At 39.5% G+C, this 25858-nt stretch overlaps 1 protein-coding gene across 1 annotated transcript in view; it reads right to left on the bottom strand.

Annotated features, from left to right (window-relative positions):
* Positions 1-11677, bottom strand: part of TOP2B (DNA topoisomerase II beta) — an 84171-nt gene extending 72494 nt beyond the window's left edge. Inside the window, exon 1 of the mRNA XM_052001174.1 lies at positions 11558-11677. Within this exon, the coding sequence (XP_051857134.1) occupies positions 11558-11668 (111 nt within the window). The 5' untranslated portion in view covers positions 11669-11677. The remainder of the gene's footprint in view (positions 1-11557) is intronic.
* Positions 11678-25858: the final 14181 nt, after the last annotated feature.

Genomic DNA, 25858 nt, shown 5'->3' with positions numbered 1-25858 from the left:
GTTTGGTTTCAACTTCTATAAAAAGAAGGCATTGGCCTAGATGATTTCTAAGATACCTTCTAGTTCTTATTATTACCAAGTAGTCGCTCTTTCTTTTAAATAAAGCTTTTTTGTGTAAATTCAATCCACAGAAGTGTTTCCCTTCACTGAACTAAAACAGGATTTATTATATGGACTGCTTGACATAGCAGTTTACTCCGAGTTATCAATTCTCTCCAAATGACAGATGGAAAGACCACTGGAATCAGGAGAGATTTCATTCCAAAATCTACTTCTGGCACTTAGTACCTATATAACCATGAGCAAGTTATTTAATTTTTGAACTTCATTCTCATTTGTAAAACTAGGATAATATCATTGTAATTATCTCATAAAATTGGTGAGGTTCAAATGAGATGAAATTCTTCATAAAATGTTTTCTGTTAGTCTTCTTTAATTTCTTCATCTACGAAAAATCTTCTTTTCTCCCATAAGAGCCAAGGGCCTTTTCTGTGAACATTCAAAGTGCCAGAAAAGGTTGTAACAGCTCCAGGAGAAAAAGAGACATAGGGACAGAGATACAGAGGACAAAGGGCACTGCCTGATGGTAATGTCTCTTCTAACAGAAGTGACAAGGGGCAGTTTGTCCTATTCACAGGTTGCTGTTTGAACTTCATTCCTGAAGAAGACTATGACATCAGGAAGGTGATGCCATGGTACCTCCATTATAAAAATAAGAAATGGCAGAATCCTCCTTCAACCTTCTGGCTCTTCAGTAGAAGAGAGTTTATCTTGCTATCTGTTTTGTTGGCAGAAAAAAATTTCTCTATTGATTCATGCTGAAATACTTAAGGAATTATGGATTCAAGGTTCACATGATATTTTGAGGCAAAAGTTAAAGCTAGAAAGCTGTCTTCATTCATCTATAAAGAAAGTACATGCAAAGTTAAGGGAAACGTCCTCATTCAGTAGAATTGCCCATGCCCACCAAGGTAGGCAGAATACAAACTTCCACTAATTAAAAAAAGGTTACAAAGCAATTTTATTACCTACCTCCTTGGCTATCGTGTTATGACAGCTCTGAACAATAAGATATTTCTAGTGCTTTTCAACCAGTACCTCCTGAGCAAAGATAAAGGAAACTTCTACAAACTACTAACATACTCAAATTTTCTCTTTTTCCCCCCAGTTCAATAAACATTTATTAAATGCCTACTATTTGCCAGGCTTCAATGTACATAATAACAAAGAAATGAAAGAAAACAGTCTGGAATATAGTAAAAATAGACCCATAAGCCTAATAATTTGAAGTATAAGTGACTGCCCCCAAAAATTATTTTTTATTATTTATTATTTTAAAGTTCATTTTAGCAACATTGATTTTAATTACACTCGTCATTCTTCCACAGTAGAGAAATTAACCTAGCAAAAGAATAATAATTAGTGACTTCAAAAAACGTTGTAAGGCTTGAACAAGTTTCAAAATGAAAAAATCATAAAGACATTATAATTTTAATTTATTTTGGCAAAGATTGTTTGATTTAAATTGGCTTCTGTTAAAGTACCAGACTAGGGCAAAAAAAGGTGACTTTGAAAAAAGTAGTCAATATACTTAACTTCAAAATTCATTTTTTGAAGATTATTTAAAACCATAAATGCAAATATCAATTTAGATATGTAAAAATAAATTTAAAGAAAGCCCTATTTAAAAAAAAATCATCAAATCCACCCTATGAAAACCTTTGCTATAATGTCAAAACCTAATGATTCTCTTTAAATTGTTAAATCTGATTACTTGTTTCAGGCTTATCTTACTGCATCTTTTTATCTATTTCCCCATATTCCTAAACATGGGTGATTTTCAAGACTCAGTCCTAGATCATCTTCTCTTATATTCTTAAGTATCCCCCCCTTGATGTTATCATCTGTTGTTATCTGTCATTAGCTCCACTGCCAAATCTATGTACAGGATGAATCATTTTCTTGAATTCCAATTTTTAAATACCAGCTGCCTAATGGATTCTATCACTAAATGATCTGTTAGTGTGTCTAATTCAACTTGCCCAGAATGGAACTTATCATCTTACTTATTATGTTAAAACTTTTTGATCAACTCCTGTATTTTTGCTGAGGGCTATGGTTTGTAAATTTTGTGATCTTGGGCTCTTTCTTCTCTAAGCTTTCAATCCTGAAAGCCAATCAGAAACCATATCCTACCTATTCTACCTCAACATTAACTATTGTATTCACTTCTTTCACTCCTCTCCTTCGCCAAGACCTTCATTATTTTTTCTTGCATGAATTACTGTCCTAACAGAATTTTTAGCCTATTTGGTCTTTTTCCTTTTCAATCTATCTTCTACACAGTTGCCAAATTCATCTCTCTAAAGAATTTGATCATGTCATTCCCCTGCTCCTTAACCATCAGAGGTTCCTTTCAAACTCTCAGAATAACTTTTGAGACCCTTCCCCAACAGGCTTCAACCTCCCCTTCTACACTTACATATGCTATCTCAGAGCCAACAATTCTGGGTTCTTCCCCTGAGTATTTGTACAAATTGTTCCCTAAGCCTGAAATGTACTTCCTCTTCACTTAGCTTTTCATAATTGTTGTCTTCCTTTGACGTTCAGTGCAGGGGCCATGTCCTCCATGAAACTTTTCCTGAATCCCACAGGTGTGTTAGTCCTCTTCAGATTGCTTCCATACCATGTTGTATTTCTCCAAGGATAATGTAAGCTTTCTTTACTATTACAAATGTTTAACTTTATCTTCCTGATCCTAGCAACTAGCAGACTGCCTTGAATATAGAAGATCCTTAATATCTATTGAATTTTAATTCTGACTGATAAAAGAAAATTAGTGAAATGCTTAAGTGAGACGGAAAATCTCCAAAAATATTTATCGCTTTTTAACCTATATTCTCCCCAAAATTAAAATCAATTATTCCAGTTTTATATAGCAATAGGTACATATGTTCTTGTGATTTTCTTTGTTCTTGAATGAATTATCACTAAAGGACAGCAAATAAAGGCTGAAAAATTGTCAAAGAATGAAGATTATCCCAGAAAGACACAAGGAAAATCACAATTAGGAGATCTGTGGAGATAAGGTATAAAAACCAACCAACCAATCAGGAATCAAATCCTGACCTTTATTATTAGTACCTATAAAATGGGTTGTGGTACTTTGGGCCTTGCCAACCTCTTCAGGCTGCTGTGAGAATGAAAGAAAAATGTTTGTGAATGCATTGTGAGCACTATGTAAATATAAGGTATTGCCAGTTATAGACTTGACCACATATAGATCGATTTATGACATACCTAAGCTAAGTTGGTGATAGGAAAGCTCATGGTCATGTATTTAGTTGCAAGTTTTTCCTTAAATTTACAACTTGAAAATACTTTCCAGAAACACAAAACTCTTTAGGAACAACCACACTAGTCTCTTGAGCTACATAAAGAAATACTAAAATTACCTCATAGTGTTAAGTTGGATAAGAAAGATGTTATTAAACAAAATCACTATACTAAATAGAAAGATTGTAATTGACAAGATTGCATAATAGGTGCTAATGCCTAAAGCTCATTTTAACAATCAAAAAGTGACAGAGTCAGAGTTGTTGCCACCATCCAAGCACAGGCAGATTTGAAATAATGGGCTATGGTAGTTACTTTCTCTCAGGAAAAATGGCATTTCTGAATACAAAACATATAATGTTTCTTGGGTAGTGAGAACAACATCATTCACTCATGTATCAGACAAAAGATGGCAGGAAGGGGAATTCTGGCAATAATAGTATCACTACCTTACATAGTTTTATAATACTCACTAGTCATAAGCAGCTAGGTGGCACCCTGGTACACAGAATGCTGGGCATGGAAAACATGAGTTTAAATCAGTTCTCAGACACCTAATGACTGCATGACCTTGGGTAAGTCATTTAACCTTTTTGCCTTAATTTCCTCAAATGGAAAATGGAACTCATAATAGCATCTACTTCCCAGACCATATAGTAAGCATATAGAAATGGTAGCTATTATTTTATTATCTATCTCCCGGGTTGTTGTAAAAATGAAAGAGAATATTTGTAAAGCACAGCACCCACCACATACATGGTATCTGAGGAGTCCCCTTCCCCTTAGTTTACAATATGTCATAGTTCAGGAAAGGTAGCATGGAATAGTAGAGAGCTATCTGAGGATAGCTACTATACTCTAAGTTAAATTCCTATTTTCTGGCACACAGGTTAAGTGACTCAATTTCTCTGTGCTCTTGAAAACTCCCTAAAATTCTAAGATAAGACATTATCCTTTTATTTGTGTGAGAGTCCCTCTCTACAATATACCCTGCCACTATATTCCTCCTTCTTGATTATGGGCCTTGGTCCCATAGCATCCATTATTATCAAGGCTGAAGTGAATATCAAATGAAATAATAGGCAAAGCACTCTATTCTTCATAAAACATTTTACAAAAAGCTATTATTGGTATCAATTTCTTCTTTTCTACTGACTCCCTCCTCTCAATCTACAAACACACTCAGGTTTATCTTTTTTCTAGAGAGGGGAAAAATATTCTCTTGCTTCAGCAACTCCTTAGGCTTCTTCTCTCCTCTTCTTCTTCCCTTTCTTCACTACTAAACTTCTAAAGAGTTTTCTACACTCACTACCTCTCACTTCTTCAACACCAATTCAATCCTCAGTCCCCTGAAATCTAGTATTTGTATTCACCATTCCACTAAAACCAGTCTCTCCAAGGTCCCCATTGACCTAGTTAACAAATTCAAGAGTCTTTTCTCATTTTTTTATCCTCCTTAACTTTCAACCAAACAAATATTTATTAAGCATTTACTCTATGCCAGGTACTATGCTAGATCGCACAGATACAAATATAAACACTGAAATAATCTTTATTCACAAGGAAACAATCTTTACTCACTTTGATGGGAGAATCCAAAAGGTCATGCATAAGAATATCCATAATAAATAAAAAGAGAAAAAAATATATAAATCAGTACAAGGTAGCAGAGCAGCAGCTATCAGCTGAAGTAAAAAGGAAAGTTTCCTGTAGAAGGAGGCCCTCTGGCTGACTCTATGGAATGGAGAAGAGGAGGAAAGGGGACAGCCAGCATAAAGGCACAGAGAGAAAAGATGAAATGTCACACAGGAAGAAAAGAGAGAGAAGCCAATTTGGTCAGAGAGAAAGGTCACTGAAATATATGCCTGGAAACAGATTTATACTGTGGACAGGGGGGAGCCATTGAAGCTTTCTGAGCAGGAGCTGACCTGACCCTTCTTCTATATTGGGAAGAATAGTTTGGTGTTAACATGTGGGCCGGATGAGGAGGAGAGAGTGGAAGCTATTATGGCCCAGGTCACTTCTCTAATCAGTTACCTGCTGTGACTTCATGTTCCCACTAGAGTCAAATATAAATGCTTCTCTCTAGCTTTTAAAACATAGCCTTATTCCAGACTTTTTTTTTCTAATTTCAATGACCTTTTTCTACTTTTTCAGTTTTATTTCATCCCAATCCCTTTCAAGCACTTTACATTCCAAGCAAATTAGACCATGATCCTATTGTCCAGTTTTATAGGGTCCCTACCAAGCCCTTGTATACATCATCTCTCCAGACTGAAAAGGGTTCCTTCTGTATTTTTCACCTGTTGAAATATATACCATATTTCCAAGACCATTGTGGGTGTTACCACATCATCCATAAAGTCTTCCCTTACTTCCTTTCTTCTCCTGACTCCTCAGTAGAGGTGATCCTTCCTTTCCCAAATCCCTCATGCTACTATGACCTCTCCTATGTACTATTCTTCCAACTTGTACCATAATTGTTGTTGTTCTTCAGTCACGTCCAATGCTTTGGGATCCCATTTAGGATTCTCTTGGCAAGGACATTGGTGTGGTTTGTTATTTCTTTCTCCAGTTCATTTTATAGATGAGGACACTGAGGCAAAAAGGATCAAGTTTCTTGCCTAGGGTCACACAATTACTGTTTGAGGACAGATATGAATTCAGGTCTTCCTAAGTTCAGACCCCTTGATCCATCCACTTCAACACCTAGCTAGCTGTCCATGAATAATAATTACTTGTGTGTATAAGTATATATAGAGAGAGTTCTAAATTGAATTGTAAGCTTCTTGAGAGTAAAATAAATGAAAATAGAAACATCTGTGGTTATCTTTTTATTCCTAGAGGAGATCAAACTCAGTGCCTTGTACAAAAGAGATACTTAATAAAAGCTTGTTGAATTACATTAAATAAAATAGTTATAGCCATTCTTCAGAATGAGAAACTTCAATATTCACAACATAAAATACCTTTTAAAGAGTAAGGTAACTGCTTATCAATGATTCCCATTTACATTTAGAAGAAGAAATGGAGGTACAGAAAAGTCAAGTGACATGCCCAAGGTCACAGACTAGTAAACGTCTGAAAGTCAAATTTGAACTCAGGGATTCTCAACTTAAGGTCAGGCACTAACTCACTGTGGCTGTCTGTCCATTTGTTTCATTACTCATGAGGTAATCTCCTTATAATGACTAAACCAGAACTTCCCTCAAGTTTTTCCTAGAAAGTTTGTTTCATTTTTCTTTCTATTATTTTTGTCCCTTGGCAAGGTATATGATCATCACTTTTCAATTGTTGACCAAAAAGCGCCTTCACTCTAATACTGGCAAGCGAAGGTTTGGTCACCTGTGATGGGAAGCTATGTTCCTTGGTGTTGGCCATTCGGGGACTGTCAGGCAGACCCTGGGGTCTATGCCATCATTTCTGTTACAGTTCTTGTGATCTTGGGCCAAGACTCAGAGCTGGAATAGACCTGGATAGTGACCAAGCCCCACTCTTGGTCTCATTTTACTGAAGAGCAAAATGAGGCCTAAAGAGGTCAAGGGGCTTGTCTGAGATCTCAGGGAGTAACTGGGAGAAGGATCTGAACTGAATCGGTCCCCAAACAAGCATGCTGCCCAGGTCATCACTTATTCAGTCAGTTTTTCATCCTTAAGAGGGGGAGGTAGCATTCATCTACACCAATTACTTCACTAGAATGTCCAGAAAATGCCTAGTCCTGTATAAGTGTAGACTGTTTTTTATTATGAACTGCAAATGCAATTCAAAGTATAATTTAAAAAGTTAAACTGAAAATTATTTTGCAGAGTGACAATTTTAAGCATTTAAGATATCTTCTCATCCCATGCAAAGGAAAAAGATAGTCAAATTCTGGTCTTAATACCCAAAACTGTAGTAGCAAAATTATTAACTTAAGAATCTGAAATATCTTCTGAAGACTTTCTTTGACATGATCATACAACTGACTTCAAAAGTTAACTTTTTTTGGATCTGTCTCTAATGATGTTTCTCCCTCTCCTTTAGCCAAGACAGTTAGCAAATTTTTAGTAATTGAAGCAACTGAAATTTGGTCAATAAAGTTAATATGTTATTATACAATATATCAAAAGAAAACATTATGGCAGAATACTTGTCATGTTTCAACACAAGTTCTGGAATTCTGTTAAAGATACCTGATAGAACAATACACTATGAAATCATTAACACCAAAAACCTATTTTTAAAACTGATTTGTCCTCTATGAAAAAAAAAAAAAAAAAAAAAAAAAAAAAAAAAAAAAAAAGCAGTTTGCACATACCCTTTGACCCAACAGTCTCTGAGTTTGTATCTCAAAGAGATAATAAAAAAGGGAAAAGGACCCATATGTGCAAAAATGCTTCCTACAAGAAATTGGAAACTGAGTTGATACCCCTCAGTTGGGGAATGGCTGAATAAGTTATGATATATGAATGTAATGGAATCTTACTGTTTTACAAAAAAATGATGAGCAAGATAATTTCAAGAAAGCCTGGAAAGACCTACATGAACTGATGGTGTGAAGTGAGGAGAACTAAGAGAACACTGTACACAGCAACAGCAAGATTATATGCTGATAAACTGTGATTGACTTGGCTTTTTTCAACAAGGAGGTGATTCAAGGCAATTGCTTGACTTGGGATAGAAAATATCATCTGCATGTAAAGAGGGAACTATGGAGACTAAATACATATCAAAGCATACTATTTTCACTTTTGTTGTTGTTTGTTTCCTTTCACCTTTTGATCTGATTTTTTTCTTGTGCAGCATGATGAATATGAAAACATGTTTAGAAGAATTGCACATATTTAATTTATATTGGATTGCTTGCTTTCTATGGTAGGGGAAAAATTTGGAACACAAGATTTTACAAAGATAAATGTTGAAATATTTGCATGGATTTGGAAAAATAAAGTTATTAAAAACAGGAAAATTAAAAAAACTTAGTTTGAATCATTGTTTTATCATAGCTACGTGCCAGGAAAATCAAATGTCTAAACAAAGTCAATGAACACTTTAATTTCAAAAATGCAAAATACATCTAGTTCTAAAAATGGATAATATCACACTGAGAAGTCAACATCAACTGCTGTCAGAATTTTACAAATTAGGCTAATGAAATGAAAATTTCATAATTTGATTCTCTATAATGTTCATTAACAGTAAACTATACTTTTACAGCAAAGGATCCAAACCAGTCAATTTATGATTTTTGGAATAAAAGGATCAATAGGATGAGTTTCTTTGGAAAATCTAACATAATTCTTTTAGGTTATCAAATTTAGTAACAAGGAAAGAAATAACCTAACTTTAAAAGAAAAAAAAACTATTTCTTTGCAATCCTTTCCCATGTCCCCAGTCTACCCAGACTTTAGCATGCTCCATTCAATCACACTACCACCTTCCAGTCATCACTGAGACACTCAAAATCCTGAAATTGATGCATTTTAGAAAGCAAATTTAATTCATTTGATTATAACTATATAATATAGTTAAAATATTTCTCTACTCTCTTCACAGATTTTGCAACTAGTAAATGTATGATGAATGAATCTAGTATTCATAACATAATTCATCACCATAACACCAGTTCTCGATTGCAACAAACGACTTAAAGAAAAGGAAGTTGTAATAGAAAAATTGTTTTGCAAAAGATATCTACAACATAAAAACAACTGACTGGTAAATGATAAATGAATCTAGTATAATTCATCTAACACCAGTATCGAATGCAACAAACTTGACTTAAATAAGAAGTTGTAATAGAACAAATTAACTAACAAAAGGTCAGTTTGGAGAGGTAGAGAGAAGAGGGAAGAGAAGATTCCTAAGATGATTAATGATAGTTAAGAGCCCCTGGAAAAGCAACAGTAAGTGAATATAATAAACTATTTCCCACCCTAAAGCCTAGAATCAGTGGACTTCTTTTCTGTTAGCTACATGAAGGAAATGACCCGAGTCTGAACTCAAAGCTGAACAAGTAAGTGAAATGCCTTTGAATTATTGATCTGCCGTGGGAACCAGGTCCCTTCAGATCTGCCCTTTTCCATGGACTTGCCCATCGAAGCTCCACAGTAAATCCTCCAAGTCTAGTTGGAATTTGGGCCTTTCAGAATTAGGGGAACATGTGAATCTCTTTTCCAGTACACCCCACTCAGTCCCTCTGCCCATTTCACCTAAGCTGTTGACATCTCTTAAGAGCTGCTTTTAATCATCTTACCCTGATGGATGAAGGAGGAACCACAGTGGATTAATTTCTGTAAAAATAGCTATCCCCTGTGAGCTGCAAAATGTATGTGTGTGCAAGACTCAGATCTTTCTGCAGGTCTTTAAGTGAGGGGAAGTCGTCTTCCCACATCCCCTTTTTCAAGGGTAAAGGCACCATGAAATGGTTGGTATTTAGGATGCAAAACAGCTCCCTGGGGTTCCCCAACCCATACTCCAAGAAGAGCTTCAAAAGTTCATCTACGCAAGACAACATCCCCAAAGAGAAAGCGCCACCAGCACACAAGAAATCGCCTACCCATGTCCCTCTTTGCTATCAGGCACTTTGCAAGATTTGGTATTCAAGATAAACAAACATCCCGCAGAGTTCTTTCCCTCCAATCCTTCTATCCCTGTCCCTCCCCACCCACCCCTTTTTATCCCCAATTGAATTAAAGCTATCACAAACACCGGGCAGCATCATAAAAGGTCTTTAAGTATTAGGGGAAAGCAGTCGCCTTTTTCAGGGATAGGGATCCAGAGGAAGATTTGGAATTCAAAATACACACAACCCTTCGAGCTTTCACTTTGTTTTTCTTTTTGTTTCCTTATTCCGGTCTCCTCCCACACATCCCGTACACGGGGTAGCATCCTCAGAGGAAAGGTAGGGTTTGCCCAAGTCTCTGCAGCACCTAACGCGCGCAGTCAGCCAACAGGTGATTCCTGAGCACCTATTTAGTGCTGGGCTCAGGAGATACAAAGAAAGGCAAAAACAATTCCTGCTCTCGGGGAGTCCCGGTATAATGGCGGGAGCCGACCCCATGCAAACAACTGTGTACAAACGATGCAGACAGGATAAATGGGAGATCATCTCGAAAAAAGGCATTACCATCAAGGAGGCTAAGAAAAGGGAAGATTTTAGTAGAGGCTTGATGGAAACTAGGGGGTGCTTAATAAATACAGAGCACCACCACATTCTCTAGGCTTTCAATCTGAAACTTTATTAAGACCTTTGGAAGCTCTGATAGTTAAAGACCGCACTGAGACTTTGGGGACACCCTCCATTATTACCAGAAATTAAAGGTATACATCTGTTCTAAGATTTGGGGGACACCTTATATCGGTCAGTTCCCGAAGGGCTTAAGACTGCACCAAGACTTTGGGGAACAATCTGCATTTATCCACGAAATTAATCACGAAATTAAGCGTTCACGACTGCACTAAGACTTCTGGGACACCCTGTATTGATCCATACCCGAAATGCAGGGTTTACAACCGCACTAGGACTTCTGGGACACCCCGTACCGATCAACACATGAGATTCAGACAGCATCAGTCTTTGAGGACAACTGATATTTCTCAAAAGCAGACGCTAAGGGCTTACAACTGCACTATGACTTCTGGGACACCGTGTGTTGCTCAATACCTGAAGTTATGAACGCACAGAGACTTTGGGGACAATGCATCAATCCATACCCCAAGTTAAGACTGCACAAAGATTTTGCTAATCCCCGGTATTGATCCAATACTCGAAATCTCGGGCTGCAGACTGCTCCGAGCCTTTGGGGACACGCCGTACAGATCGATAGCTGAAGTTCGGAGCTCGAAGCTGCACTGAGACTTGGGGGACAACTTGTGCTCAGCCACGCATGGATTACCTCCGCGGCCCCAGCACTTGGGGGGCACCAAGACTGCGCCGCCCCCAGCCCACAAGCCCCCGCTCCCGAGATGGGCGGGGGGACTCAGCCGCAGCATCTTCGGGGCCAACCACCAGCGCAGGGAGAAAGTTTCCAAGTCCCCCCGGTTCCCCCCGCCCCCGCTCCCCCCCCCCGGCCTCCAGGCTCGGGCGCCGAAGGTGGGGAGGGGGCGGGGGCGGAAGGGGGGCTCCTTCCTCCCCCGCCCGGCTTTCCCCTCCCCCTCCGCCGAGGCCGAGAACAATGCCGAGGCCCGGCCCGGCCCCCCACAAAGGCTCCCGCCGCCCGCCCGCCCCGGCGCGACTCACCACCCAGGTCAGGCCGCCGCCAGCTGCTCCCCCGCCGGCCCCGCCGCCGCCGGCTCCCCCGGCTCCTCCGGCCGCCGCCGCCGCCGCGCCGCCACCGCCGGACTTGGCCATGGTGGGCACTGCTCGCAGGCCCCGGGTTGCCGCCGCTGCTGCTGGTCCGCGCGAGGCCCGAGCCCGGACCGGGGCTGCAGCCGCCTGTGCCGCCTGTGCCGCCTGTGTCGCCTGTGCCGCCTGCGCCGCTCGCCCGCTGCCTACCCGCGCAGCGGCCCGGGCCCCATGGCACACTCGCTCACACTTGCTCACACCCGCGCACACTCGCCTCCCCTCCCCCTGCACACGCGCACGCGCGCTCGCGAGGCGCGCCGGGCCTCCCCTCGGTTCGCTCGGCTCGCGCGGCCCAGGAGGCCCAGGAGGCCGAGGCTGAGGAGGCGGCTCCGGCTGGGCCTAGCGCGGTGGCGGCAGTCGAGGAGGCCGAGGCTGCGAGCGCGAGGCGCGAGAGAAAGGAGCAGCGAACGCAAGCAGCCACGACCCCTCAGCGTCCCTCAGTCGCGCAGACAATAAGCAAGGCCGCCGCGTCCGGCATCACACGGCGCTGCCACGCTCGCGTTCACTCACACACTCACTCACACACACTCACACACTCACTCACACTCTCCCACCGAGAGAGGGAGGACAGCTCGCGCAGCCCGTCCCGCCCTCCTGTCCATCAACACCCCTCCGCCCAATCGGTGGCTCACCGCCGCGGCCCTGGGGCCAATCGGAAAAGCTGAGCCACCCCCGGCGGGCGGGACTCCGGCTGGCGACGTCATTGCGGCTAGCAACCGAGGGGAAGGGTTGGAGAGGAAGGCTTTTTTTTTGTTTTTGAGTTGGAAGGCTGGAGAGCCGGGCTGTCACGGGGCGTGGGAGGGCAAGAGACCCTGGGAAGGGCTCACAAGGGGAGTGAACGCTAGAGGTTCGCCCTTCCTCAGCCAAGCGAGGTGGTTATTTCCCCAAATCGCCGGTGCATCTGAACACGGAGCGTGTGGAGTGTGTGTGTGTGTGTGTGTGTGTGTGTGTGTGTGTGTGTGTGTGAAAATGCTTTTTAAAAAAACTGGAGTGAGCCAAAGGCTTGGGTGTCCCAAAGGAAAACTATTTTTAAAAGGCAGCTGGAATCGTGGGGATGGAACCTAGTGCTCCTCTCCTAGTAGCCTTGCAAGTCTGTGAGACCAGATAAAGCATTTATTAAGCGCTTAGTGTGTTCGCAATACTGCGGAGGAATGAAACGCAAAAGCATCCCAGTCCCGTGGATAAACATCCGGGACTCCGGCCCCACGGATGGCTAGGGTCCCAGCTTTCAAAGCAGATTTCCCCCTTTCCCTTATAATCTCCTTGCCCTCAGTTTACCTCCGCGCGGCGCTGGCCACAGAACCTTCGCTTTCCCTTCTCCCGCCCCTGCCAGGGAGCATTCCGAGAAAGACGCCTCCAGTGGAACTTTAAAGACACCCGAAAGTGGGAGTCCACTCCCCGGGGAGCTTTCTAAGAAATGGAAAACAGCCACGCGAAGCCGCGGCATTCCGCGGCCCGCGGCAGACAGAACATTGGACCCACGCTGCCCGTCTGCGGGTGCTCCAGGAACTGGGGCGGGGGGAGGGGGGGAGAGAAGGAGAAGATGGTACAGACCAATAAAGACCCCCCTCCCCCATTCATCCCCATCCCTCGCTTCCAAGCTGGCCGGAGGGGCCGGGTGAACCGGAGAGGAGCAAGGCGAAGAAAAGGAGCAGTTTGGAAGGTTAGGAAAACTGGCCTCCATTACGTCATAGATAAGATGCGTTTCTGAACTCAGGGCTCGTCTGCGCTTTGTCTTAGAGTTTTGGAACATTGTTTTTCATGATTTCTGAATACCAAATTGGGGAAGGGGAAGGGATTGCTTCCCCTCTCCCCCCCTTTGAAATAGGACTTTTATCACTTCTTAGAGATTAGAAGTCATTAGGTCTTTTTTTTTTTTTTTTTTGGAGGGGGGAGGGGTCGTAGTCGATATCTCAAAAGCCATTTGTTGTTGTATTCTGGAGAATTTAGAACCCCAAGCAGGCAAATATATTTATTAATAATATGAAAGTCTCATCCCTAATGATTTTTTTAAAGTAAGGTAGCGAGAAAATCAAGAAACTAAGTATTGCTACGCTATCTAGATTCCCTCTTTCCTGACCCCATTGTAGATTTACACTTTGTATTCTTAAAGAAAACAGTATTTTTCAAAGGGCAAACAGAATTAACAAAGTTCACCTTTTCATTTGTTTTACATGTATACTATTTGCTAGGAAGATACTCTATAGCACACTCCTTCGGGCCACGAAGGATAAAGAAAGTGAATCTGGTGAATTTTAATTGTTTCTTTCTTACAACAGTAATTCCTGATGGCTACACAAATGTACTTAACCCTAGATTATCTCATTTGGACTTCAAATCCATTAAGAAAGTTAGGGGCAGTGAGTAAAGCACTGGACCTGGAAATTCTGAGTTCGAACAGGGCCTCGGATCCTTTATCCTGGACCAGTCACTTAATAGCTGTTTTTCTGTGTCCTTAAGGATAAAATGGGCTTAGAATAAGACTTACCTCCCAGGGCTGTTATGAGGATCAAATGAGATTATATTTGTAAGCACTTTGCAAACCTTAAAGCACTATATACGGTAGCTCTTATTAGTACAGGAATTATAAACCCAATTTTACTAATGAAGAAAATGAACCTCAGAGAGATTAAGTAGCTTAGTTTAGTCACAGAAAGTATGAGTGATTTGAATCCAGCTCCTTCTCTCCTGATTCCAATACTGCCCACGTTGCCTCATAAACGGGGATAACAATTCAATTAACTACCTAATGAACTCACCCATTAAAAACCAGAAGACTTATAGGACAGAATGATGAATTCATAATCTCATATGTAGGTGCTCCTTGCAATGATGAGATAGCAAGTCACCCAAGCTTCTTCAGCCTGCATATTTTCTGTTCTTTGTATCTATGTCTGCACCCTCCCTTAATTTAGGTGCAAACAACATATTCGTGCACACAGACTATAAAATACAATTTTACCAGGAGAACTTTGTATTATAAACCTCATTCCTCCTGTAAATTACTCCGCTGCGAGACATTGACTTGTTTTATACTGAATTCACTTGGACACTCAAAGCATTTGTACCCCCTGAGATCTTAAAGCAGAATCTTCATTAACGAGGTGACTTCTGCAATGATTATCACATCATAAAATTTCTTTAGCAGAATACTGGGTTTATTTTTTGTCCTATTTTCTTAATGTTTTAATGAATTTTAAAGCTTTATTCTCAAACTAAAAAACAGCAGCCAATTCTACAAGTTTGAAAAAGAATTACCTTTTTGCTGTATTTCCTGCATCCCAATTCTTATTTATGTAACAAAATTTTGGGGGGTGACTTCCATTATGCTAGTAGTATATGAGAAGATAGCAAATCCAGATTATCTGGGGGGGGGGGAGTGGAAGCAGGAATCTGGTACATGTTAAATTATCAGCTAAAATTTGAGATTTGCTTTAAGAAGTTTTTAAAAATAACTTTTGTCAAGAATGTGGCTATTTTGCCACAGTAAAATGATAAGAATTTAATTGCTGCTATATGGATCTCCTAACAATGAAATGGACTTCAGCTCATAGGACTCAGGAGACATTTATTAAGTGCCTACTGTATATATGGCCTAGTGCTAGAGACAATACAGAGTTTAGCTAAGACAGATCCTTGTGCTCCAGGAAGGAGATTGGATGATGTAACAAATATTCAAATGACTATAACAAGAATGTTTGATAAATGTATGAGAGGTGTGTGTACAGCATCCTAAGTGAGCTTCAGATAGGGAAAGGGAATAAAATATAAGATAAAAATATAAACTGAGGGGCATCAAGGAATAAGAGGTGATGTCTGAAGTGAACTTTGAAGGATAAATAGGAATTCAGAAAGGGAGTAGGAAGGGGAAGGGGTATTCCAAACATACAGATCAGCTTCTTATTGTTGTTGGGTGACCTGAGGTGTGTCTGGCCCTGTTTGGGGTTTTCTTGACAATGATCCAGACTGGCTTTGCTGTTTCCTTCTCCAGCCCATTTTACAAATGAGGAAACTGAGGTAAACAGGGTGAAATGAGTTGCCCAGGGTCACACAGCTAGTAAGTACTAAGACCAGATCTGAATTCAGAAGATGTCTCCCTGACTCCAGACTCAGAGCTCTATCCACTCAAGCCCTGCTTGAAATTAACTTGAGCAAAGGTATGAATGGAAAATCAAATCAGCTCAGAGATGGAGAAAGATATGGCAGTTATCTTCCTAGTCCCCAAGATGTGGGGGGGAGAGGAGGAGAATGACCAATCCAGAAAGTATAGCTTGTGCAATGTTACCTGAAAGGGAAAGATAGTGGTGGATTCAGGGGGCCGCTGTGTGGACAATAAAAAAGGAAGTCTATTTCTTTAAATCACAATACTTGGAAACAAAGACTAGTCACCTAACTCTATTATGGTGGGACATTCATGGAAGTGTGTCTTATTGAGAGTCACAAATGTATTTATTCTAGAATTCTGGAAAGATGTCAAGGCTAAAAGTCTAAGGCTTGGATATCACCATTATCGTGGAAATGAATGAGACTTTTAAGAGAGATATAGTGGGCGAAAAGGAAAGGAAAAAAAAGACCAAGGATAGAGCTCTGAATGCATACCAAAAGATCTAGAGGAAGCACATTGGGTGTGGGTTCAAATCCTGCCAGAGATACTGGTAGGAACTCTGAGGAAGTCACTTAGCCTCTCAGTGTTTCAGGCAATTCTATTAGACTATAAGTTACAGAGAAAGTGCCAGTTTGTTTTGGTAAAGGAAGCTCCCTCATTTGGGTGTTACCTAGATCAGTGAAATTTCAGTCCCACTTGCTGTCCCTAACATTTATATTTTAATTTATTTTAATTATTATTTATTATCATTTCTAGCAATTAACCTGACATATGGTAGCTACTTAATAAATGCTGAATGACTTCCCTTGCCATGTAAAGGTAGAGAGACCCATTGAGTGAATCAAGTAAATGACCCCATATTATTTAAATAAATGTTAAGATATTGAGCCTTGACCTATTATCAGGTGAAAACCACTTAGCTCTAATACATTATCAAGTGAGGACATATTTTAATTATTCACTGAGTGTGAAGAGGCCTGGATGCTTCCTTGAATCAAAGAAATTTAAATCAGTCACAACAGCAAGTCAGTCCAAGTGGGTGAGAGGCTTGGAGAGATCAAGCTTCCATAAGAGAAGCTAGTTCAGGAGCAAAAAGAGATTCCTCCAAGAGAGGAAATAGTGAGACCATTAACAACTAACCTGGAAAGAAAAAACCAGTGAAAGGAGAAAGTGAAAGTAGAAATCACAAGGGCCATTAGCTTTTCAAACACCTCAGAAGAGAGCCAGCTGAAGATTGAGGAAGTTCCTAGCAGAGATCTGGTCTTTCCCTGACTTCCCTTCTCCATGAGTGTCTAACAACAGATACTGTAATAAATTTGTATTTCTTTATCCAGATATTACCAGTAATTTGAATTGACACACAAAGGAGCCAGTGGTTAGCGAGGAGTAAATGTAAATGAAGGCAGAGAGCCCATATCTGCCTAAATGCCAAGTTTTCCTAACTTGGGACAGGAGTGATTGTGATCATGCTCCTAAGTTTTCTTTTCATATGAGTTCTCTAAAGTGACAAAAGGGAATCACATGGATCCTAAGGGTCATTATATTGCTGCTGGGCTTAAAATGAAGTACTTAGTACACTGTCTTAGTTATTATGCACATTAGCTGATCTGATCTTTAAAACAATCTTGTATATGTTGTGAATATCCATCCAATAAAACACATAAATTAGCTATCAGTGATCCCTACCTCTCACTAACAAGATCAGCCTGTCTCCATTTCTAGTCATATGTCTGATCATATATTTAATATCATTTCTTGGGCTCAATTCTTCTTTGGTAAGCTTACATAGCCTACTTACAACTGCAATTCTGGTTGTTCAGAAGCTGTGCTGTTCCACTAGAAAAATTTTGGTGGAGGCCTCTATTTCAAGAAGGTTGAGATCATACAAAGCACTTCATATCTTCCAAATATGATACAATCTAATCTCTTCCTGTTGATCGACTTAGTCCATCAGTCAGACTCTGGACTGGCCATCCAGTAGCACGCGATAATTTAGACAATTGTTATTTTTCACTCATTTCCTTTTTCCCTGTGGATAGTTGGTCAGACTCTTTTAGAGGACCTTAGTCTATTAGGAACCACTCTTCCAGTGGGATTCTGTGCTGGACGTCATCCTCAACAGCGATCGATACATTTGACAAGCATTCATCTGGTTTATCCCTCACTTGACAATAATAATCAGAGGGTGAAATGAAGGTTTCCATTATTGAGTACTCAGGGGAATCTTGTGTGATTTTATCAAATAGGTGAGAGATGTCTTGTAGGAGAGAAATGTAATATATTAAATTTGAATAAATGTAAATTCTTATACATGAACATAAAAAAAAAAAAAAAAACAACTTCATGGGTATAAGAGGACATCATTTATGCCGGGGGTGGTAGTTAGGAGACTGCAAATTGAAGAGGAATCAGCAATGTGATGTAGTAGTTACAAAAGTGAATGTGATCATGTATATTAAAATGGTTAGAGCTCACAGTCCTCTGACCTCATCAGATCCCATCTAGAGGACTGTTCGGTGCAAGATACCCCGATTTAAAAAGCATATTAATAGAAGTATCCAGAAGAGCAAAGCAGGTAAAGGGCCTTAAGAATCAGTGGAAAGAAATGGGCATATTTAGCACAGAGATAGAGGATTCAGAAGGGAGAATGTAGCTAGGATCACCATGAAGAGGAGGGCTCAGGCTGGTCCTGTTTAGTTCTGGAGGGTTAAAGCAAGGGAAATGAGTAGAAGCTGTAAAAAAGATCGATTCAGGATGCAGCTAAAATATACAGTAGATCGAGCACTCTTCCTGGAGTAAGGAGGACCTGAGTTCAAAGCTAGATGAGACACTTGACACTTACTACCTGTGTGACCCTAAACAAGTCACTTATCCCTGATTGATGAAAAAAAAGTCAATTCAAGTTTTTATGTAAGAAAAAAATTTCTCACAATTACAACTACCCCAAAATAGAGGTGGTAGGTTCTTCTTCCTTGGGATCTTCAAATTGAACTAGATGGTCATTGAAATGATTTTTAGCTTTAAAAATTCCATGATTCTGATTGTCTTTATAACACCTTCTTGCTATACCAAGTAAAATGATTTTTATAGGCCACAGACAATAAACACAGTGAAATATCATAGTCTCTGCTTTTCCATCAATTGTGCATTCGTAAATATGTGATCTACTATAGAATATTTTTGCAAAAACTTAATTCACTGATAGCCTGAGTATGTATGTACATGTGTATGTATACAAAAATAGTTTTACATATTTACATTCATATATATTTTAATGTATTTATATTTATATCATCTCTCCCATTAGAATTTGAGCTCCCGGAAGACAAGAATTGTCTCTGCTTTTCCATTTGGCTGATTTGAAAGCCTAGTGTGTTGCAAAGAGTAAGAGCTTAATAACTTTAATTATTTATACACAGAGATTATCAATGAGGAAAGTTTGAGAAAGAAAGAATTTTTTTGCCAAAAAAAAATCTATAGTAGAGCACATATTTATAGATACACAATTAATGGAAAGGCAGAGACTATATATCATATGTGTGTGCATATCTCTCTCTCTCTCTTCATATATATATATACACACACACACACACACACACACACACACATATATGTGTGTGTACATACATATATATGTATGTATGTATGTATATATAATAGGTTTGAATTCCAAGTCAGATGAAAAGGCCCCCATGGTCCTTGGGGTGCAGAAGCAGAGCAGATAGCAAGGTACCTTCTTTAATGTCATTTCCACTGATCAAATAATATCCATTTCTGATGTTGAACCATTTGAAAGGGCCAAGGATTACTGGGAAGGTGGTTTTCCAGATCTTCAAAAGCTATTGCTGCTGAGTTTGGGACTTCTGTATCCACAAAGGCAGTTGTCATGTCACATCTCCACCGAGTTGCTTCTTGGGATAATGGCTTTGAGTGCTGCACAGGAGGCTTGAGGGAGACTATCCTTCCTGCTACTCTTGGTCTCATTTTTTCTTTATGGACAATTGGTCCTAGATTCATGTTGATTGTGTCAATTTTGTCCTAGAGACTTTATAGAGATGGAAAAGTAGGTGTTTGGGTCTGGACATTTCCTATGCTCTTGATCACACATATGCACACATGCAGATATATATACATACACATGTATAGAGATTTATATATGTGTGTGTATACATACATATACATACACACACACACACACACACACACACACTCAGACTCATCTCTAAGTCACAATGAAACATCACAACACAGCTTTTATGGAAGGCCATTTGACATAAAACAATAAATATATGGCCATAAAGGGAAGCAGCCCAGTATGGTGGAGAATGTTGAAGTAACACAAAGTAGCCATATGATCACAGACTCTCAGTCTCTCAGTACCCCCTATGCCAGGAAGCTCTCAAAGAATGTAGATAATAGAGGCAGACAGACAGACAGATAGATAGATAGATAGATGATAGGTAGATAGATAAATAGATAGCTAGATAGACATATGACTACATAATACTTAAACACATATGTAGATACATAGATAGATTGATTTAAAAAAAACCTACTTTTAAAAATTCTTTAGCATCCTATATCAGATATCTTAAAAGTCAGCCACTCAGCAGCCTTAATATATTACCTCTAAGAGAGTCCTACTTGAGTGCAGGAAGCTATGGACTTTCTTAATAATCATAATTGATTTGATTCAATTGCTTCAGAAGTAAGTAGATTCATGGATTGTTGGAGAAAGAACTTGTGACACACTAGTATTTAAATTTGAGGTTGTAGACTGTCTAAAGCTGTGATTATTAGTAACTTCTGCCACCATTACTGCAGAAGCAGACAAGACGGGGAACTATTCTATACCCTTCTTTGTCTCACAGATTGCTATGGCCAAGGACTTCATCGTCTAATAGGCCCAATGATCAATTTCTCTGTTCTCATATTGACTAGTCCTCAGAAATACCCATGCCAGGGAACATACTTAGAGCCCTTTCAATATGGCAGAGATTTTTACTTTTTACCTCAAGAACTCGAGTCATCTCTATACCACAATGAAACACCACACCAGAGCTTTTGTGGAAGGTAATCTGACATGAAACAACAAATGTATGATCACAGAGAGAAGCAGCCCAGTGTGATGGAGAACGCTGGAGTAACACAAATTGTATGATCAGAGACAGTTCCTCAGCACTCACCCAGGAAGCTTTCAAAGACTGCAAATTACCGTAGATTGGCTGACCTGAAATGTTGGAGGGAGTTCCCAAATGAGGAGTTCCTTACATCAATAAAATTGTGGGTCTGGACAGTCCTCCTCATCTAAAAAATGATAATCTATCATTATCTTCATTATCTATCCTCATTATTTTGTAGCCTGAGAGGTTAAATGACTTGACCAAGTCGCAGTAATAGTAATCGATAGAACTGGGACTCACAGAGGGAAAAGAGAGATTTTGGAACTTTTTTTTTTAAATCAAATCATTCAACAGGATGAACAAGCACTCTAGACTTTTAGGATATTCTTCATTGGTTCTGCAAAAATACCTTAGTGAAAGCATATGACAAGGAATATTTAGTTCCAGATTTAGAGCATTTGTTATGCATCCTGGGTGATTGGCTAAGTGACAGGACAGTGCGGTTTCCTGATGTTACTTTAGGGTTTGGCTATTATGTATGAGAGTGATGTTATTTCAAAATGATCTTGGTCAGGCAATATTATGCACAGTATGCCTGGCTGGAAGTTCTATTCTCGTCTAGGCAGCTGGGAGCCAGCGAGCATCTTGGTTCATCAGAAGTTATTTCAGTATGTTGAAAGTTGCAGAAGAATTCTGAAGAGATGGACTTTTACAGGAATGCAAGTTTGTGGTTTGGGTGCTGTGACTGGAAACGAAGAAGGAACAAGGCTGCCCTTATGAGTTGGCAGGGTAAGAAGTTGCCTCTGTGCTAAAAGTAGAGGGCCTGAGACAGGGCCCTCCTGCTCAGTACATTTCCCCTGCCCTAATTTAATGTGCCTAAATCTCCAGTATTAGAGAGAAAGATCTCTTCCCCGGGATCTTGCAGGGGTTTGGGCCTTTACATTCCTTGAGAAAATAGTTCCCCCTAGGAAAAATAACAATTTAATCTAATCTGAGGTAACCCCTTAGCAAGATCTTGAGAAAAGTCTTTGGGCATAAGAATAAGAATGGATATCATTGGAAGGAAGGATGGAAAAGATGGAGGACCATGCAGGAGAATGGTTGGGAGTGGGGTCTAAAAAGGTAAGACAACAAAAACCCAAATCAACAACTTTTTTCTTTCAGAATTTTACCTAATCTTAGCAAGGAAAACTGAAATAAAGAATTCATTCTGGATCTTACTGAAAGGTAGACAGGGAGAACAATAAAAGATAGCATTTGCAGAGCATTTTAAGGTTTCAAAGTGCTTTATAGATATTTTCTTCTTTTATTCTCACAAGAATCCTGGGAGATAGGTGTTATTTACCCATTTTACAGATAAGGACACAAAGGTAGACAGAGGTGAAAATAAGTTCAACTCATATGTCTAAAACTGAATTTGGACAAAAGTCTCTATGATTGTAGAAAGCCTGGTTCAATCCAGTGTACCACCAGCATGCAAGTTGAATATGACATCTATATTTTTGCTTATAAAAAACTGCAATTTAAGATGCAATCATTTTTTTAAAAAATTTATTATGTTATAGAAATGCTTGTTTTATTTCCTAAGTTCAGAATAAAATTAATAATTTTTTTAAAGAGTATATTCAGGGGCAGATAAGGCACAGTAGATAGAGCACCAGCCCTGAAGTCAGGAGGACCTGAGTTCAAATTTGACCTCAGACACTTAATACTTCCTAGCTGTGTGACCCTGGAAAAGTCACCGAATCCCAATCGCCTCAGCAAAAAAATAAAAATAAACCATTTTTATAGAGCACTTTTTGGCTTGCAAAGGATTTTCTCCACAATAATCTTGTGAGGTGGGCATTGCAAATGTCAAATACCAAAAAGGAATACCATTTAACAAGGAAAAAGCCAAGTGATTAGCCCAACAACCAGTAAACAATAAAACTAGGATTTGAATCTTGCTTCTCCTAGCCAAATTGAATGTTCTTTTTCATTTTCATGCTTAAAGAATCTTTGTTTCATCTTTGTCTTTATGAGATCGCTTTTGATTGCAAGCTATATGTAAACTCTACTAATATTCTGGTCATAGTGTCCTCCATCACAACTTAGTGGTGATACTATATTCTTGGAGTCTGTGCTATGAAATATAAAATTTGTTAAGTTCTCCAATAAGATGGAAAGGTGGAATATAAACCTGATAAAAGATTGTGTGTCTGTCATCAGCTAAAATTAAAATACTACCAGAAGATGATGAATTTGTTTAATCTCAGTAGCAACCACTAGTGGTCACGGTGCTTTCGTAAGGAAAGTTGAGACTTGGGGAAAGTTTTGTACCACTGTGGACTAAAAATCATCTCCACGATACAAGTCTTGAAGACCTAAGGGCAGGAAGTAGAATTTGGAGCAAAAATAAGGTCAAACTAGGTTCAACTGAGTCTGAGGGGATTAGCAAGAAGGGAGAGTCAAGGTCAGACTATAGAGCTTTGATGCCAAAGTCATCAGGAAATATTGGCCAAATATCTCCTCAATTTGCTGTAGTGGAAATGTGAATTTTACCATCTGGTCCTGTTCCTTCGCTTCTTAATGCACTTCAGCTGGATCTTTGCTGCCCTACAGACTTCATTTCCTTTGTCAATGGAGTTCTCCAAAAAGCATGAGGGCACCCATTATTGGTTTTTCATCAAAAGCTAAGTTGTTAAATTTTGTTGTTATCATTAAACTGAGACAAAGAATACTCTTCTACTGTAAGAAATGATGAAAGGCATATCCAGCAGAATCAGAGCCATATATGTGACAACAAAAGTATTATAAAAACAACAGATTTAAGATCTCTGATCAGTATAATGACTAACTATTATTCTAAAGGCCTTACTGTCTATGCTACCCATCTCTAGATAAATGGGTGATGGATTCAAGATACAAAATGAAATGAACATCTTCAGACATGTCCCAATTTGGGAATTTGCTTGGCTTGGCTTATGTATTTGTTACAAGTGTTTGGTTTTTCCTATTTTTTTTTAATGGGAGAAATGAGGAAAGAAAATAAATGCCTAGATAGAGTACCAGCCCTGAAGTTAGGAGGACCTGAGTTCAAATTTGAACTCAGACACTTAATGCTTCCTGGCTGCGTGACCCTGGGCAAGTTAACCCCAACTGCCTCAGCAAAAAAAAAAAAAAAAAAAAAAAAAAGTTAAGAAAGAAAAAAGGAATAGAAGGAAAGAAAAGAAAGAAAGAAAGAAAGAAAGAAAGAAAGAAAGAAAGAAAGAAAGAAGAAAGAAAGAAAGAAAGAAAGAAAGAAAGAAAGAAAGAAAGAAAGGAAGGAAGGAAAAAGAGAAGAAAAGAAACGAAGGAAGGAAGGAAGAAAGAAAAAAGAAAAAGAGAAAGAAAGAACGAAGGAAGGAAGGAAGGACAGAAAGAAAGAAAGAAAGAAAGAAAAAAAAGAAAAATGAATGCCTGCTAATTAAAAAATAAATTTTAATTTTAAAAATGATTTAAGTACTTGCTAAGAGAATACTTAACAATAATATCTTTTCCAAAACCATTGTGGACCTGGTCTCATTCTACTACAAAATTACCTTCCTTCCTCCCTCCCTCTTTGCCCCCCATCCTTCATTCATTTGTTCCTTCTTTCTTTCCTTCCTCTAACTGCCTGGGCAAGTTGCTTACCTAAAAGATGGCACACCTAGAATAAAGCCTGGTGCGTAATAAACATAGTACTTCATGGTAATATTTCTTGGTGAAAATTAAATCTTTCTTCTTTCTTCCTTCTTTTTTTTCCTTTCTTCTTTTTCTCCCTTCTTCCCTCCCTCCCTCCTTTCCTTCCACTCTTCCTTCCTTCCTTCCTTCCTTCTTTCCTTCCTTTCTTCCCCACTCCCTCCCTCCCTTCAAAAAAAAAAAAAACACAACAACTAAAAACCATTTTAGGATCACTATTATGCAAGACTATAAGCCATTAGCAAAGCAAAAAAAGAATAATGGTTAAATGATGTGAAAACCAACACAGATGCTGTAGTCAGTAATTCTGAAGAATTGCACTAGATTTTTTCTCATGCTGAGATGAGTTGATTAACAAAAATTTATTAAGCACCTACTATGTACCAGCTACTGTGCTATATACCTGGCATACAAAGGCAAACATAATCCGTTTTCTCACAGAGATTACATTCCAGAAGGGTTTAAACAAGAAGGAGGTGGGGTTTTCAACCTGTCAGGTAATAAGTATATATTGATACCTACTATGTGTCAGGTGTTGTGCTAAATGCTGGGCACACGAAAATATTAAAAACATGATCTCTGCCTTTAAGGAGCTCACATTTCACTGCAGGAGACAACATACAAATGAGTATATACATTAAAAATTATGGAATAGATGGATCTCAGAGCAAAGACATTAGCAGTGAAAGGGGGACATGGGGGGAGGCAAGAAGAATTGGAGACCTGGGAAAGATTCCAAGGAAAGGTGAAATCTGAGTCTGGTCTTAAAGAAAGTCAGTCTTTCATGGCTCATTTTGAAACTAGCCTTATCCAAATCCTAAAGTAGAACCTTACAGCTACCAGAGAAAGCTTGTTCTCCAGGACTATTCACTCTGGCCCAAGGATGGAGGGTCAAGACCAAGGTTAGTCCATAGAGCTGCACTGTGCTAGGTGAGATCACACAGGTGTGAGGCCGGCAGGACCAGCCCAGCTCCAAAGGAAGGTCCTTGATGGTTACAGTCTCTGTGAGTAGCCAGAAGCAAGATGCAAATTATAAAGAGTAGAAAGAGCAGTTACCGAGTAATGAGCCAGAAACACAATGCAAATGGGCCTCAAGACAGGGGGGAGGTTCTGGGCTGAAAGGAGTGGTTTGGTAACAGAGTGCCTGCGAGATCCAAGGGGCAGGGCAAGGGCTGAGCCGGAACAAAATGTTCACACACAATCTGCTTCCCTTAATTCAAGGAGCTGAGCCCAGGTTTATGGCCTTGGCCTCCCAATTGCTCTGAACTT

Source organism: Antechinus flavipes, chromosome 5 (assembly GCF_016432865.1).
Source record: "Antechinus flavipes isolate AdamAnt ecotype Samford, QLD, Australia chromosome 5, AdamAnt_v2, whole genome shotgun sequence".
In the NCBI taxonomy this organism is placed as follows: domain Eukaryota; kingdom Metazoa; phylum Chordata; class Mammalia; order Dasyuromorphia; family Dasyuridae; genus Antechinus; species Antechinus flavipes.
Note: the sequence above shows the minus strand (reverse complement) of the source record. Positions and strands in the feature narration are given on the sequence as shown.